The sequence below is a fragment of the Myxocyprinus asiaticus genome, chromosome 1 (genome assembly GCF_019703515.2).
Source record: "Myxocyprinus asiaticus isolate MX2 ecotype Aquarium Trade chromosome 1, UBuf_Myxa_2, whole genome shotgun sequence".
Taxonomy (NCBI): Eukaryota; Metazoa; Chordata; class Actinopteri; order Cypriniformes; family Catostomidae; genus Myxocyprinus; species Myxocyprinus asiaticus.
In genome coordinates, this window is record NC_059344.1 from 47,230,822 (window position 1) to 47,245,817 (window position 14,996).

Sequence of the window (14,996 nt, forward strand, 5' to 3'; positions counted from 1 at the left end):
AAAGCTGCTTTATGCCTGGCGAACATTCACGAGCACCACAGTGTTGAAATCAGGGACTTGAAACGGTTCAAGGAACAAAAATGTCCGAAAACGAACTATATTTTTAGCAGAACGTAACTGAAAACTGGAACAAAGTGATTTTCAATTGTTCTGGAGTGAAAACGTTATTTTTAAATGCTGGAAACCGGTTATAACCCGTTAATTTTGTTTCCGATCATTTTTTTCATGAAACTAAAGGCCAAAGGGTTTATCACAGTATATTTTTGGAACTATAATGTTTGGAACATGTTGCCCAAAAAACGAAACGTGCTTTGATCCTAAAGGAAACTGCTGCATCATAATTCTTCGCCTAATTGTCCATTTTGGATGTCCTATTCTATGAATGAAAACCTTTTTAACAGCTATGTATAATTACTACATATACATGCACGGCTAATTCAAATACAAGAAAAACATTATTAGATGTAAAGAGTACCTTTCTCATTTGTTTCCAAGACTGAATTATTGTTAGATATGATGCATTACTACAGATTTGATGCTGCCGGGTTCTGACTAAGAAGCAGATCTTTAATTAACGTTTTACTTAACTGTTAATTAAAGCTGCACTACGTAACTGTGTGCTCTCTAGCGACATCTGTGGTTGAAATTTAAAATTGCAAGCCATTTGCGGAAGAATACATTACGTCAGTCGTGTTCTGGCACTGCTCTTCTGGCGGATGAATCTCATGATTCGAGTTTACCCGGACATCGACTGTGTGGAAGATATTCAGAGCTGGAGTTATAATGTGCTATTTTCATGTTGATGTAATTATGTTATACGATTATAAAATTTAAAAATGAAATATTACTTGCTTTGATGAAGATAAACAACACTCTTATTTACATATTTTGAATATTGTATAATTGTACACTTTTCTGACACTACACTCAAAGCGCTTTTACATAGAGAACAGGGGACTCTCCTGAATCACCACAAGTTACAAGTATATTTTAATATGATTATTCAAGTGTTTTATGGACTATTAATTTTTGCATTGTATTGTATTATCAATTTTAAGAGGTGAAACTCGTGATACTGCTGATTCGAGTTCAATGTCAGACTTTTTACATTATTAATCTTTCCAACAAAGTAAATGGTGAAAACGTATGTTGACGAAAGGTTTTTTTTTATTATTATTTCGTCAACGCAATCGAAGACGAGACAAAAAAGGCGCATCATGAAGATTATTAAATGATTTTAAAGCATAAGCTACTGTAAATATGACGATAACAAATATACTGCAAGATATTAACAGTGCAAGATTTAAACAGAAGAAGAAACATCTTGATAATCTGTAAATAGAAGAAGATATTAGATATGAATCCAGTGTGTTGGGCATTTCTCCGCTTGAGCCGCGTGAGTTGAACGCGCTAACACGGCAAAATTAACCACTTTAAAACGGGGTAAATACCTCATTCAAACGCATCCTATTTATACATGAGATTCATAATATATATTATGGAACAACTTACATCTGCACAACGAAACGAATGAACGTGAACTTGAATTAAATTACGCGCTAGTCAGAATAATCGTAATTTGCGCTGCGTAACATGAGTTGTGAATACACTGTTTCCATAAGAAACACACTACACGCAATGTAATATCATTTCACAGAAAAATAAATAAGTCTCTAAAGCATGAAGAATTCAGAGTACAGTAGGCTAACTTCAAAAAAGTAGCTAATACTTCAGTCTATTCATTATTATTTCAGGAGGTCAGATTTTTACATAGAAGTGAATGGGGGCCAATCTGTAAATGTTAAAATACTCACTGTTTCAAAAGCATAGCCCACAAGACGTAAACAATGTGTTAACATGATTTTAGTATGATAAAATCACTTAGCCTACAAACCTTTTCTGTGTAGTCATATCCAATTTTACAACTTCGTTGCCATGGCAGCTTAATGCTGTAAACCATAAAACCCTAAAACTACTGTAAGTGCTTGTATAAAATTATAGCTTTACTTGTATTGTACTCAGAATATACTTCGAACACAAATTTTAATGAGTGCACCTTTAAATAAGCCATAATTACACTTGACAATAAGTCTTACAGTCTTCAAAAGCATATGCTTCTCTGAAGACACCTGAACACTGAAAACGTCCAGCTTTATTAAAAGCTGATTTTCAAAACCATCCCCCGTAAAAAAAATAAAAATAAAAATAAAAAAACCATTATTGCTCCACATTATCATGGTGGTTTTTCACCTTAATTCTACAAAAATTCATATACCTGACATGAAGTTTGTCTTCTCCTAGAAGCTAGGAGAGTGATTAACTGCTCATAAATAAAACAAACAAGACAACAGAAGTGTAGAAAGAAAGGATAAATCCTGTCCCCCTACGCAACCACAAGCTGACCTGCAGCACAGCCCTGCTCACCTCCAGCCTGACTAACAGCTGTGCAGAACGATCCAAAGACCAATGCGCAATGCCACAATTACTTTCAGGGTGTGATGTCAAATTTACTGGAGGTGGGGGGGGGGGGGGGGGTTAAGGAGAGTGTTGTGGAGGGCAAAGATTTGTGAAGAGCCCCTGCATACCCCTGAATTTGAGTGAGCTTCTCCAGCACTGATTCCTGGGGCCCATAGTTTGGAGAGGGCTGTTATTTCAGGGGGACCATGGAGTGGAAATGGGGGAGACCACAAATATCCCCCAACATACTGGTCCCTTGTTCTTTCAGTAGTTAATTGTCTCACTACAGTTCAACTATCCCGTGGTGATGGGCGTGTTAATAAGACAAACATGCGTTCAGACACGCTACGAGTTATAGTGGCCTGAGCCTGTTGTTACATATCATTTACTTTTTTCATTATTGTTATTCATTGTATTTTCTCTAATGACTTTAAACATTGATTTTTTTTTTTTTTATATCTTCTTATCACAGCTCATTTTCTAAAGAGTCAATGTGAAGTATTTTTCTGGGTTACTTCTGAGTCTAATTCTTCCATCTTTCCAGAAGCCATCACAAAATACGGGGCGCGGAACGATCATTGGAGATGGTTTTTCGCAGTCGCACCCCTCGACGAATGGACACGAGCATGTCCTCACCCTCCTGGGGCACTTGTTGGTCAGACTCGGACTCAGGGCCTGGTGGGGGCTGATTCGGAAGAGTGGGAAAAGGAAACTGGCCCTCACCTAAGGCATGAGCGCTGGCCACTAGCTCACCGATCTTCTCCACCAGGCTGTGGCGATTGGCGGCCAGTAGATGGTCTTCTTCCCCTGGTTGGCCATAAACGCTCATCTCTAAACCGCCCATGCCCCCCGCGCCCCAAGCTGTGTTAGGCAGGCTCAAGCGCTTTGGAGAAGCCTTCACGTATTCCAGGGCACCTTGGGAAGCATCATCCGGCACATAAAATACACATTCTTCGCTGCCCACGCGGGCAGGAGGACCTGTTTGTCCACCGGGTGAGTCAGGCACAGTGGGGGTCTTAACTGGTACAATGGGTGGGCGTATAGGAATAGGGCCAGCATTGGAGAGGGTGCGTCTCACCCCAGGCTTGGTGGATGGTGTTCGGCGGATGGTGGCAGTGCCAGGCATACCACCCCCACCGCCTCCACCAGGTGGTCCACCCATAGCGCCGACTCCACTGGGCAGGCCCGCTGTGCTGGCAGGGCGTTTAGTTTGTATCATGCGCCGGTAGTTCTGGGCGATATTGCTGTGACGGGGAATAGTGGAGGATTTATCGAATTCAGCCTGGCCATCGGCCTCAGTGTCTCCATTCACTGAGTAGCCATCATAATCGGAGCCTGATAATAAAAAAATCCCACAGCCATAAATAAAATAATTAGAGAATGGTTCTCCACTCTACTTCTAGATAATTCACCCAAAATTTTAAATTCTGTCATAATTTTCTTACCCAAATGCTGTTCCAAACTCGTCTCTTTCATCTGTGGTACACAGGAGATGTTAGGTTGAATGTTAGAGACTGACAGCCACAGTTACCATCCAATTTCATTGAATGGAAAAAAGATGCAATGAAAGTGAATGGTAACTGAGGCTCTCAGTCTTTCTAACATCTCCTTTTTTGTTGCTCTCAAGAAAGAAAGTCATTCAGATTTGGGATGACATGAATGTGAGTAAAAATGATGACAGAATTATCATTTATGGCTGAAATATCCCTTTAAATTTGTATTTATGTAAATGTATGTACAAATTTTAAGTAATAGTGGGTGTATACTGCACATCAGTGTTTCTGATTGTATGTTACCCTGTGAGGGGATAGTGTCTTCTGAGCAGGATGGTGTGGTTGTCTGAGTGCTATATCCACTTGAGTACTGAAGGGAGTCTCGGCTGCTCTTCTGCTGCTCCATGCTGAGGCCTCGTGTCAGCACCATAGCCAGGTCACTAGCAGCTGGGGAGACCTCCTCACCATGCTGCCCAATGACACAATATATATTTACACAATTATATCAAGCACAAACTACACACACCTAGCTCACTATATACACTACAGATCTGTTTCAAAACCTAGTGAGCTGCCTCCAGAGGCAGCATTTTAAGGCATCATAGGCTCATTCCTGACCTGAAGTCTGCTCCAAAAGGAAGGTAACTTAATTAAGCTGCCTCTTAAGATCTCAATTTGGCCTAAGTTATCAGTATGTATGCTTCCTGGGAAGGCAATCCCAGAATGCAATGTGATGAGCATCTAACTTGCTTGACATGATTATAAATATAGTAAGAACCCATTCAATGTTTAAAGGCGCACTCAGTAAATTTTATTTCAATTAAAATTTCAATTGTAATTTTGAAACATATGTATAAAATCATGACCACTCACATGAGATGAGGACTCTAGTCATATCAGTAACCTTATAAAAGGTATGGGGCAGGGTCGCCCTCATGGGGGCTGCCATTTTAGAATCACATGACCAGCCGAAAACTACTCGCTTAATCTCAGTAGCTGTCTTGTTATTGGACACTTCCACTCTTGGATTAAATTAATCATGGCTGATTGTGACTAGTGAATTTCTACAGTGGCATCTGTAACTGAAAACTATTGACTTTGAATGCTGCTGCATCCACACCACTAGGTGTTACTGTAAGTCCAAGATGACACAAGCAAAAAGTTACTGAGTTCTCCTTTAAATTTGACCAAAAATTTATGTGCTATAAGTATTTAAGCCTTTTAGAGTATCACATTGTTACTCTCATGTCACATGTATTGAAATTAAGTACGAGCCAAGTCTCCTGTGTAGCTGCCTACAAAGTGAGTTCCAAATGGGTCACTTATGAGGCTCCATTTCAGTTAGGATGCTGCCATTAAAGGCAGCTGCCTATATAGGTAGGAGGCAGCAAGGAAGTTCACTAGGTTTTGGATATGCCCCTCTATATCCAAAAGTGTGTGGACAACCAAACAACACACCTAAATTTGCTTGTTGAATATTTAATTTCAAAACCATGAGCATTTACAGGGAGTTGTTCCACTCTTTGCTGATGTAACAGCTTGCACTCTTCTGGGGCTGGCACGCTGTCTGCATTCTAATTCATCCCAAAAGGTGTTCAAACAGGTTCAGGTCTGGGTTTTGTCCTTGCTAGTAAACCTCTTTCACAGACCCAAAAACACATTTCTTAATGAACCTCACATTTTGCAAAGGAAAGGCCCCCATTCTACTAGAAAATATTTGTCTAAGGAGACTGCATGGCTGTATGCTTGATTTTATGCACCTGTTAAGAGGAGATGTACAGTAGCTGAAATAGCCAGACTCGTTCAGAAGGGGTGTCCACATCTTGTTTACCATGTAGTGTAGGGGAGACTGGGGCTAGTTGTCACACTTTTTATTCCAGTGAACATTTCTCAGGATAGGTTTATTTTTGAAAGTCAATTTCTACATAGCTGCTTACTTTTAAGTCTTGGCTACAAAAAAACGCTACTGAACATTGTCACTTTTAATACCCAGGAAAAAAGAAATGTTCATTGAATACATGTTTGTCTTTTGTGATCTTGCACCAATAGCAGGGTATGTTGTCACACTATATGGGGTAAGATGTCACAATGGAATCTGTCAAACCTGTTTTGTAAGCTTTATGTGAACATTAGGAGAGACACATCCTCCCATCACCCCACCATCACAACCACCAAAACAAAATCTATGCATCTCTTTAAATCTAAGCCTACATTAAACAGCCTCTTATGGGCTTTTCAGCTAAATTTAAAAGTAAAACATTTATGATGCACAAAAACATTTTATGAAACAACAAAAATGTAAAATGTTACGTACAAAAATACAAATAGTTTAATTGATAAATTGTATACAAAATACATTTTATGTATTTTAATGATAAATTGCATAAATTTATGACTTTTAAAACACGTAAGACAACCTGCCCCAATAATAATGTGAAAGCATACCCTAACCGAACTTTCATCAAAATTACCTTTGTCCATTTAGCCTTTGGATTCATAATATAGTTGACCTTCCTTTAATGTATGCCAGTTCGGTTTGATTATGTTCACTTGTTTACCCAATAAAACAACCCACTGAGGCATAACAAAATGGAGGGCAAAATTCGTAAAAAATAATTCTACTGTAAGAGGGTTTTGAACTATTGTTTGAAACCAACATACATAACCTCTGCTAGAGTAAACACACATTTGTGCAACTGGAGTTTTGACTCCAAATCTTATCGTTATTGAGCTATATAGCCCTTGTGATACCTTCCATGTGTGACAACTAGCCCCAGTCTCCCAACACACTGTATATACAAACACAGTTTATTTATTTACATTGCAGCCAAACTACATTTTCTCTTTGCCCAATCAAAAATGGAGGGTATTTTCAAAACATTCAAAAAAGCATTCAAAAAAGCTACAATACTAATTTAATTAATTTCTTAATGGGTGAAACTTACCTTGGCAGCTATGGTTGCAGGAGTCATCCTTTGCCTCTGGGGCTCTTCCGAATGCATACCAGAATAGCCCTGGGACTGAGGAGAGCTTTCTGCCTCCCTCAGCCTATCCAAAGGCTCTTTCCTCCTCTGAAGTGTGCTGGCCAATGGTTGTTCATTGGAACCTACCTTGGACCAATCCTGAGGAAGTAGACATGGTTAGTGTAGAGCATTGTAAAGCAATATTACAACGGTCTCAGGGGGGATAAAAGAAGACCGGTCCACAATCCAGCAGTTTGAGTGTCCTCTTATGTGCTCTAGAAAAAGCCCAATCACTGTTTGTTTGGCTGAACTCAACTCACAGTTACCTTCCGTGGTCTGCTCGGTTTAGAAAATCTCAAAGCCAGAGATTTGAAACCAGGATCAAAGAACCAACAGAAAAGTTGTGTGTTAAAAAGCTAAATGAAGCAATGAATGAGGTTAAGCAGAATGAAAAAAAAAAACAAAAAAACATTGTCAATAAGTGTTACTCGGGAGGCGCATATTTGACATACAGTACAAGCACGCATACACAAAAGAAAAGGAAATAAACAAAACTGCAATGAAAGTGCCAATGGAGACAAACCTTCCAGTATGGAACCTTTGATGTGGGAGAGGGAGTGTTGGATCCAGGGGAGCGGTTATAGGGTGGGGACGCAGGAAGTATGACAGAGAAAGGCCTGATGGAGCCAGTGTGAGAGAGAGCAGGGCGGAAGGTAGCGAAGGACAAGCCAAACTGCGGAATGGAGAGATAAGATTGAGACCGTCAGAACAGCGAGAGTACCCTTACCCCTCTACATATGTGTAGAGGAGGCTTTGTGTGCGGTCACCGCTTTGCTAATACATGCTGAGTGGGTCAGGTGAAGATCAGATTTGATCAGAGCACAAAGTTGAAACCACCAAGAGGGAGAAGACACCAGAATGACTGTCTCTCAGGTTCCATATACAGACAATAAATATATCACTACAACAGCACACATCACAGTTACAGCACATTCATGTCTTTTGGATAGAGTAATATATACTTACTGTAGTGGGAGAGCTACACTCACTAACTGACTGACACGTCTCAGATGCTTCTGAAGACGCTGAACTTGATGACTTCTGTAAGAGAGACAATAGATATAGAGGGTCTCTGTCAAAGTGTGAATCCTTTGGATGTTCTATGGTACTACATCAAATTTCAACACACTTTATATCCAATTGACTTTAAGGACTTTCAAGAACCAATAAATTTTAGTGAAAGTCCCTTGGATAGCCAAATGTACGTAGTGTCGCAAAGTGAAAGCCCATTGATGAAGGCAAGAGTCGCACACAAGCAGTTAATATAATTTTGTTGTTACATTCAGAAAACGATTTTTTTATAATCTTGCATGAAACACAACTGTGAAGTTCTTTAGAATTCCCAAAAGGTGCTGCTTTATTTTCATAGTTGTAGTGGAGATTATTTTGGACTTTAAAAAAAAAAAAAAAAAGTCTAAAAAGTCTAAAAAGTAAAGTCTAAACTCTGTTCCTGCATTTGCTGTTTGGAGATTCCACCAGCAGGTGGCAATACATTTCATGTCCAAACTCTGAAAATATAGTGGAACATCAAATTTAGTCCCTGATAATCACGTTTTATGAAACAAAAATTCATGTAATTTGTTTTAAACTGTCTAGAGGTCATGGTTTATTTTTCAATTATTATAATTATGTATATATTTACAATTGTAATTACGATCTAATTTGTGTAAATATTTATATATACCTGTTGTCGTAGAGTGATTTTTATGTCACTGCAAAAGAGACTGGTGGAAGAAGTTGGAGAGGGTAATTTTATTTGGATTTGGGGATGTGATTATATTCTATTTTTTGACCACTTCATTATTTTAATTATATTTTAATTTAGTTTGAAATGTAATTTGAATTTAGAAATATTTTTGGTTTAAGTTTTTTGTGTTTTAATAAATTAATTAAATTTTTAAAGCAAAAGCAACTGGTAGAAGTTAAGTGCATGCAAAATAAATAAAAAAATACAAATGTAAAAAAAGAAAAAAGAAAAAAAAAAGAAATTCACTCAATTCAACAAGGACGCAAGCACACAAGAATTTAAGTCCATATTTCTATTATTCTAATTAATTGCAAACAGAATGAATTTACACTACCAACTTTTTATGTATGTGCTGTCTTTGTTTATATCACAGTGCTTGAAAGGGAATGGACTATATAATAGGTAGCAGATGGTGCAAAAACTGGAGAAGAGCCTCAGAATTAAATTGCACTTGACCCAGCCCATTAGCGCCTTGCGTGTGCAATTTCTCCAAACCCGCTTGCGCCTAGACCTAGTGCATGCTTACATGAAAATACCAAAACTCATTGGCTATGCCCACTGACTTTGCCTTAAAATAGGGCCCAATATTTCTATCTCAGTTTAATGCAGAAGCTATTCATAGGCTGACTTCCAAAAGAGTGTAAACACTGTGGAGCTTTGTTTGAACGATCCAACTTCGAGTTTAAGACAGAGCTACCTTTGTAGGTACCTTGTTTGTCCATTAAAGCAGCTGTTCATATGGTTAGCTATATATTTTCTATTAAACAATTAAAAATTTTAATTTAATTAAACTATTAATTTGTAAGTAAAATTGTACATTGTGAAGTTAAATGCTAAATGTTTTTAGTTCGGCTTATAGGTTAATAGGTTTCATGCTATTTATGTATTTTATTTGTTTCTGCATCCAGGTATGTTTTTTGGAATATGTCAATACTACAGTAGCTAACAACAAATAACCTCATAGTCACAATTAACCCAGCAGCTCACACCAGCTTGTGAAGTGTTTACAAGAGTTTGGCAAGGTTGCTAACATTGAAACTGGATAATGCTCATGTTCCAGATGGCCACCGACACCCATCATCAAGAAGGGTTCAAAGGGCTTTGTCCTGTCCCTCAGCTACCATCTGTCATTTATCAGGCATGTGCTGGGTTTTTTTCAGTGGAGGAAGTGTAGTATGTTGGCTCTGAGACAAGTGCATTACTCTTGCATTACTTCATGGAAAGTGTTTAGAAAAGCAGGCTCCTCTGCGTAGGTAAAGTCTGCGAAAGCGTATGTTCCACATGCAATGCTTCATAAGCACATTATAAGCACACTCTTGTTTCCTATCTCAATTTTTTCAGAGAATGTAATAAATCTGTCTTAGCCACATTCTGACCACAGGTCAAGAATGGTTTGATTTAATTTTAAGTCCTGTCCACAAGAGGACACTCTTTTAGATGCAAGCAGGGAATCTCAAAGCCTGTCTGGTGCTGGGACACAGATTTTCAGAAACACTATAGCCTCTTCAAACGATTCTGTGGGGCGTCAACTTTACTATTTATCATCCCCTCATTTCTGCGGAGTCATTGCTATACCAGTAATAGAAGATTTAGCTCCAGTACTAAGAGAGGATACAAATGATCAATTTTATTTAGTAGGCTCACACAAGTTGCTATTTGCCTAGTAGATTCTAGATTTTAGGTGTTTTAGGTTTTCAAGCTTTATTTTACAGTTCACTATATATTACAATATGACTTCTTGTGTTGTTTTGTACAGGTCAGTTTAACAGATTTCCATATAACTACATACACAAGGCACAGGAAGTATAGGGATTTCAAAGGTATTATAAACCCCAGCAAGAACCCCATGATGACTAGTGTCGGGAACCGAGAATCAATTTTTTTTTTTTAAAGTTATGGAATATGACCGGATTATGATATTCATGACTTTCAGTTCAGTTAACGATTCGTCAAAGTGGATTTTTCTGCTGAAGTGCACAGACCTGGGCTACCAGATTGGTCAGAGAATCTATAACCCAACACTACCCCTGAACCTAACCCAAACAAATCAGGCAGCGCTTTACAAATGTGAATGAGTCTTCAGTGTTTCCTGCTGCACTATTCAGAGGCAGCTCTACTGAATCTTTAGCGTGAAACTCAGCATGACCAGTGCAGTCTGATTCCAAAACTAATGACTCTTATAAACTGGTTCTTTTGAATCTACAGTGCAAAACAAACACTATTCCCAACCAAATAACTCTTATAAGTTATTAAAAAGTTATAAAGTATAGTTACAATAGGACCAATTATATAAACAAATTATATATCATTAAAAATCTGTGTAAACATGCCTTTTGCAATTAAATTCATATCAAATAATATATATATATATATGTTATATGCTCTGTTGAAATTTTTAAGTGATCTCATTATTTTGCAACAGACCACGGATGCCAGTGAATGCAATAAAAATGTGAATTCTTATTTCCAAATAATTCTTCCTCAAATTTAAGAATTGTTAATGGAACCATTACGGAATTGGTATCGGAACTGGAATCATTAAATTCATTATGATTCCCATTCCAAGTATTGACTCAAATGGACATGTGTGTACCTATTTATGGGCTATGGGGTTTTACTAACAAAAATGCACCAAAATCGGTATCATCGTGTTTTTGTTTTTTTACATGGTACCCTATTAATACTATGGCCTTTTTAACATTCTTTGAAATATCATGTAAATACCTATGCACTCAGTACCTTGGTATAAATGAAAGTGCCATGGTATTATGTACAGAGGGCTTCCCATTCTGCATTCCACTCCTTGAATGGTAGTTATACCTTAATGTTACCCATATCTACCTTTTTTCTTAGGCTAAGGAAAATTTTAAACATTGCTGTTACTGAAAGACACATATGAAACAAAATAATCTCAGAAATAAATACCTGGCTGGTTATATCGGAGGGCATGGGTGATGGAGGTTTGGAGTAAACATTGGCATCCTGGGAGATGAAGCCCGAGTCGTGGGAGGAGACACTGCTGAGGCGGTGTGTGGCAGTCGTTAGCGGTTGGGCCAGGCTGCGGTAGCGACAGGACGAACTAGGTGAGTGAGTCTGAGAGCCACCAGAGGATCGAGAGGCACTACTATGAGTGCTGTTTACACTGCTGCAGGGGCAGGGGGAGGTGTGAAAGGGCAGAAGACCAGACAAGAGTGGGGTACAGAGGGTATATGTGTCCGGTTGGAGAAGAAGGGAGGGCAAGTGCCAATGTATGTGAATCGGAAGGTCAGAACAAATAGGGGTAGTATTACAGGAATAAGGGGTACATGATTGACAGATATAACAGAATAAATTTGTGATGGATGTCAGAGAAGGAACATATGATAATGATCAGCAAATCCACAAATGGTGGAAATCAGAGTGAGCATGAAATAAGAGATGGGTAAAAATTTGGGTTAAAAATTTTTTTTTTAAATTGAATTATCATGGATGAATGGGAAAGGATGGAGGTCAGTGTGAAGGGGAGGGTAGAGGGAGAACACATGTAAGACAAAGTTTGAGTGACAAGGTGTGACACAGGAGGCCTGGTATGAAGAGTGAAGGTTGTGTTTAGGTGTGTCAGCTCTGTGAAGCCAACACATATGAACCAACCCCTCTGACTCCATACATGGCAGCACACACAAACACACACGGGTACTGCATGGCATTATAATAAACAGTTTTAAATGGCCCAGGAACCAAGTGGGTTTTGTAAAAGTGACCATGTTTTCACTTCCAAATGAAGTATAATTGTTGCATTATTTAAAGGAACATTCCCAGATAAATTGTGCTGGTGATAGAGTTTAAGTTGTATAACGCACAGCACAACACTGCAGTTACAGGGAGTTACTACATAATCAGATGCCTCATTCAGCCACTTAATTACACACTAATTGCTACAGGATTTAAACACAATTATATAAAACCTTATTAAACAAACAAGCTTAATCTTATTGTACTAATTCGCTAATTACAATTTCTATATTTTTGACACAAGGAATCAATGGCTGTATAACATTAATCAATAACCATTAAGCATTGTCTGCTTAAATCAAGGCTTTTGATGTGTTATTAAAATAAAATTTGAATGACCACAGTACATGTTCTGTTCCCGTGACTGTATATGCTGTATGTGCAGGTCATATTATGGGTTCTGATGTAGTCAGGGAATTACAGATGTGAATGTTAACACATAGTGAGGTGTGTTAGTATAACAGCATCCCCTTCTAAATGCACATTCAAAATGTTCTGGCACAAAATATTGGTTATAGGCTGCCATTATGCAATTTATATTTTCTAGTAAAATGATCCACTTTAAAACGTATGCTTTGCAACAAACAGCAGTTTTTAAAGTATATTAATTCAACAAAACAACACCTTTCACAACAAAAGCAACAAATATATCCAGCAGAAATAAAATAATCAAACAGAAATAAAAATTCAGTGTGCTAAGATAATATCAGAGAAAGCATAACTCTTTTCTCTTTTTCTCTCTATCATTCTGTCTCTCTCTCTCTCACCTGCACATGCTGCTTTTCCTGGAGCCGGAGCTGCTGGGGGAGGAGGGGGGAGTTTGGTAGGACCAAGAGTAATCTGACCCTTTAAGATCTTTAATTACCTGAAAGAAAGAGAAAGATAGTCTTAGTTTTAGTCTAAGTTTGGTGTGTTTCTACAAGGCACAGCAGCTACTGCATGGCAATTGAAGTTTATAAGTATGTGTGGACCTGCTCGCTGGCTGGGGGCAGTTTGTGGGGATCAGAGGTCAGCACAGTGAGGTCATCAATAATGGCCTGGAGATGAGTGATCTCTCCCAACATGGCAATCTCTCCATTCTGACAAAACACAAGGCCAAATAATTACACGTTCAAAGACCAAAACTGTATTTAACATCACATAATGTCTATCAAATAAAGTAACAAAGGTAAAAAAAAAAAAAAAAAGGTATGTGGTACAGGTGTCACACATTCTAAAGCATAATATTTTTTCCTGAATATCTTAAGTAAAATCGTAAGACACTTTAGACTTAATCATTATGATAAATAAAAAAACATTTCATTTCAACAAGATATTTTCTCATCATATTTCAAAAAGTTGAGAGAATGTCCAGAATATGCAGAGCTGAATTTAGGCAAATGGTGGCTACTTTGAAGAAGCTAAAATTTAAGATAGTTTGAATTTGTTTTATATTGCTTGTTCATTACATAATGCTACATCTAGTTGTGTTATTACACAGTTTTATGACTATTATTCTAAAATAAAGAACTTTTGCCTGGTACTGTACTGTATATCTTGGGTTAGGGTTTAGAAATGCCTTAACCCTGTTAAGGCAGTTCTCACTCCTATTACCTCGATCATAATCCTGTCTGTCCGTCTAAGCAAATATTATTCCCAATGTTCAGGGTTGGGAGGGTTACTTTTGAAATGTATTCCACTACAGATTACAGAATACATGCTGTAAAATGTAATTTGTAACGTATTCCGTTAGATTACTCAAAGTTAGTAACATATTCTGAATACGTTGGATTATTTCTTCAGCACTGGTAGATTTTTTCACTTGTTTTGACTATAAAAACTCTGCCAGTACAGTAAGACAAAATACACATGTTAAAAATACATTCTCTGAAAAACCTATCTTATGCAGTGTTGCTTCTAAAACAAGATAAAGATTGTTTTAAGGATTTTTAGATATTTTTTACAAGAAAACAATACAAAAATTATTATCAAGAATATGATTTTTGCCCTAAAATCAAAGGACTTACTAGAAAAAAAGAATCCAACGTGAATTTTCTTGATAAAAAAATATGATCGTGCCTGGTAACATGTGCATGTAAAATGACTAGAAATAGCATTTTAGCTTAGCATAAAGCTGACAATTTACACAAGGTTTATTTCTATTTCTTTTGCTCCACACTTACTTAAAACGTACTTCTCTGTCTGCTCGTATGAATGTAAAACTTCATAAGAAAGTGTTTCACTGCTGTTCAAATGTACTTTGGATCGCATCATTTATATGTATACATTTTTTTCATCTGAAAGGACTAAATATTAAATGAAACAAATGACAATAAAATGCAAAGTAATCTCTTCAGTAATCAAAATACTTTTTGAATGTAACTGTATTTTAATTACTAATGATTTAAATTGTAACTGTAGTGGAATACAGTTACTTATATTTTGTATTTTAAATACGTAATCCCGTTACATGTATTCCGTTACTCCCCAACCTTGCCTATGTTAAAGAGCCCATATTATGCTAAT

At 37.5% G+C, this 14,996-nt stretch overlaps 1 protein-coding gene across 2 annotated transcripts in view; it reads right to left on the minus strand.

The window, feature by feature from the left end:
• Window positions 1-2,540: 2,540 nt before the first annotated feature.
• LOC127443397 (protein MTSS 2-like) overlaps window positions 2,541-14,996 on the minus strand; it is an 89,440-nt gene continuing 76,984 nt past the window's right edge. Inside the window, exons 8-14 of one of the 2 annotated variants that reach the window (XM_051701970.1) lie at window positions 13,463-13,570; window positions 13,259-13,356; window positions 11,646-11,778; window positions 7,940-8,014; window positions 6,896-7,072; window positions 4,254-4,419; window positions 2,541-3,792 (exon numbers count right to left, since the gene is read on the minus strand). In XM_051701970.1, coding sequence (XP_051557930.1) covers window positions 3,008-3,792; window positions 4,254-4,419; window positions 6,896-7,072; window positions 7,940-8,014; window positions 11,646-11,778; window positions 13,259-13,356; window positions 13,463-13,570 — 1,542 coding nt within the window. In that variant the 3' untranslated portion in view covers window positions 2,541-3,007. Of the gene's footprint in view, window positions 3,793-4,253; window positions 4,420-6,895; window positions 7,073-7,939; window positions 8,015-11,645; window positions 11,866-13,258; window positions 13,357-13,462; window positions 13,571-14,996 lie in introns of both variants that reach the window. The other variant, XM_051701960.1, reaches the window with a different exon arrangement.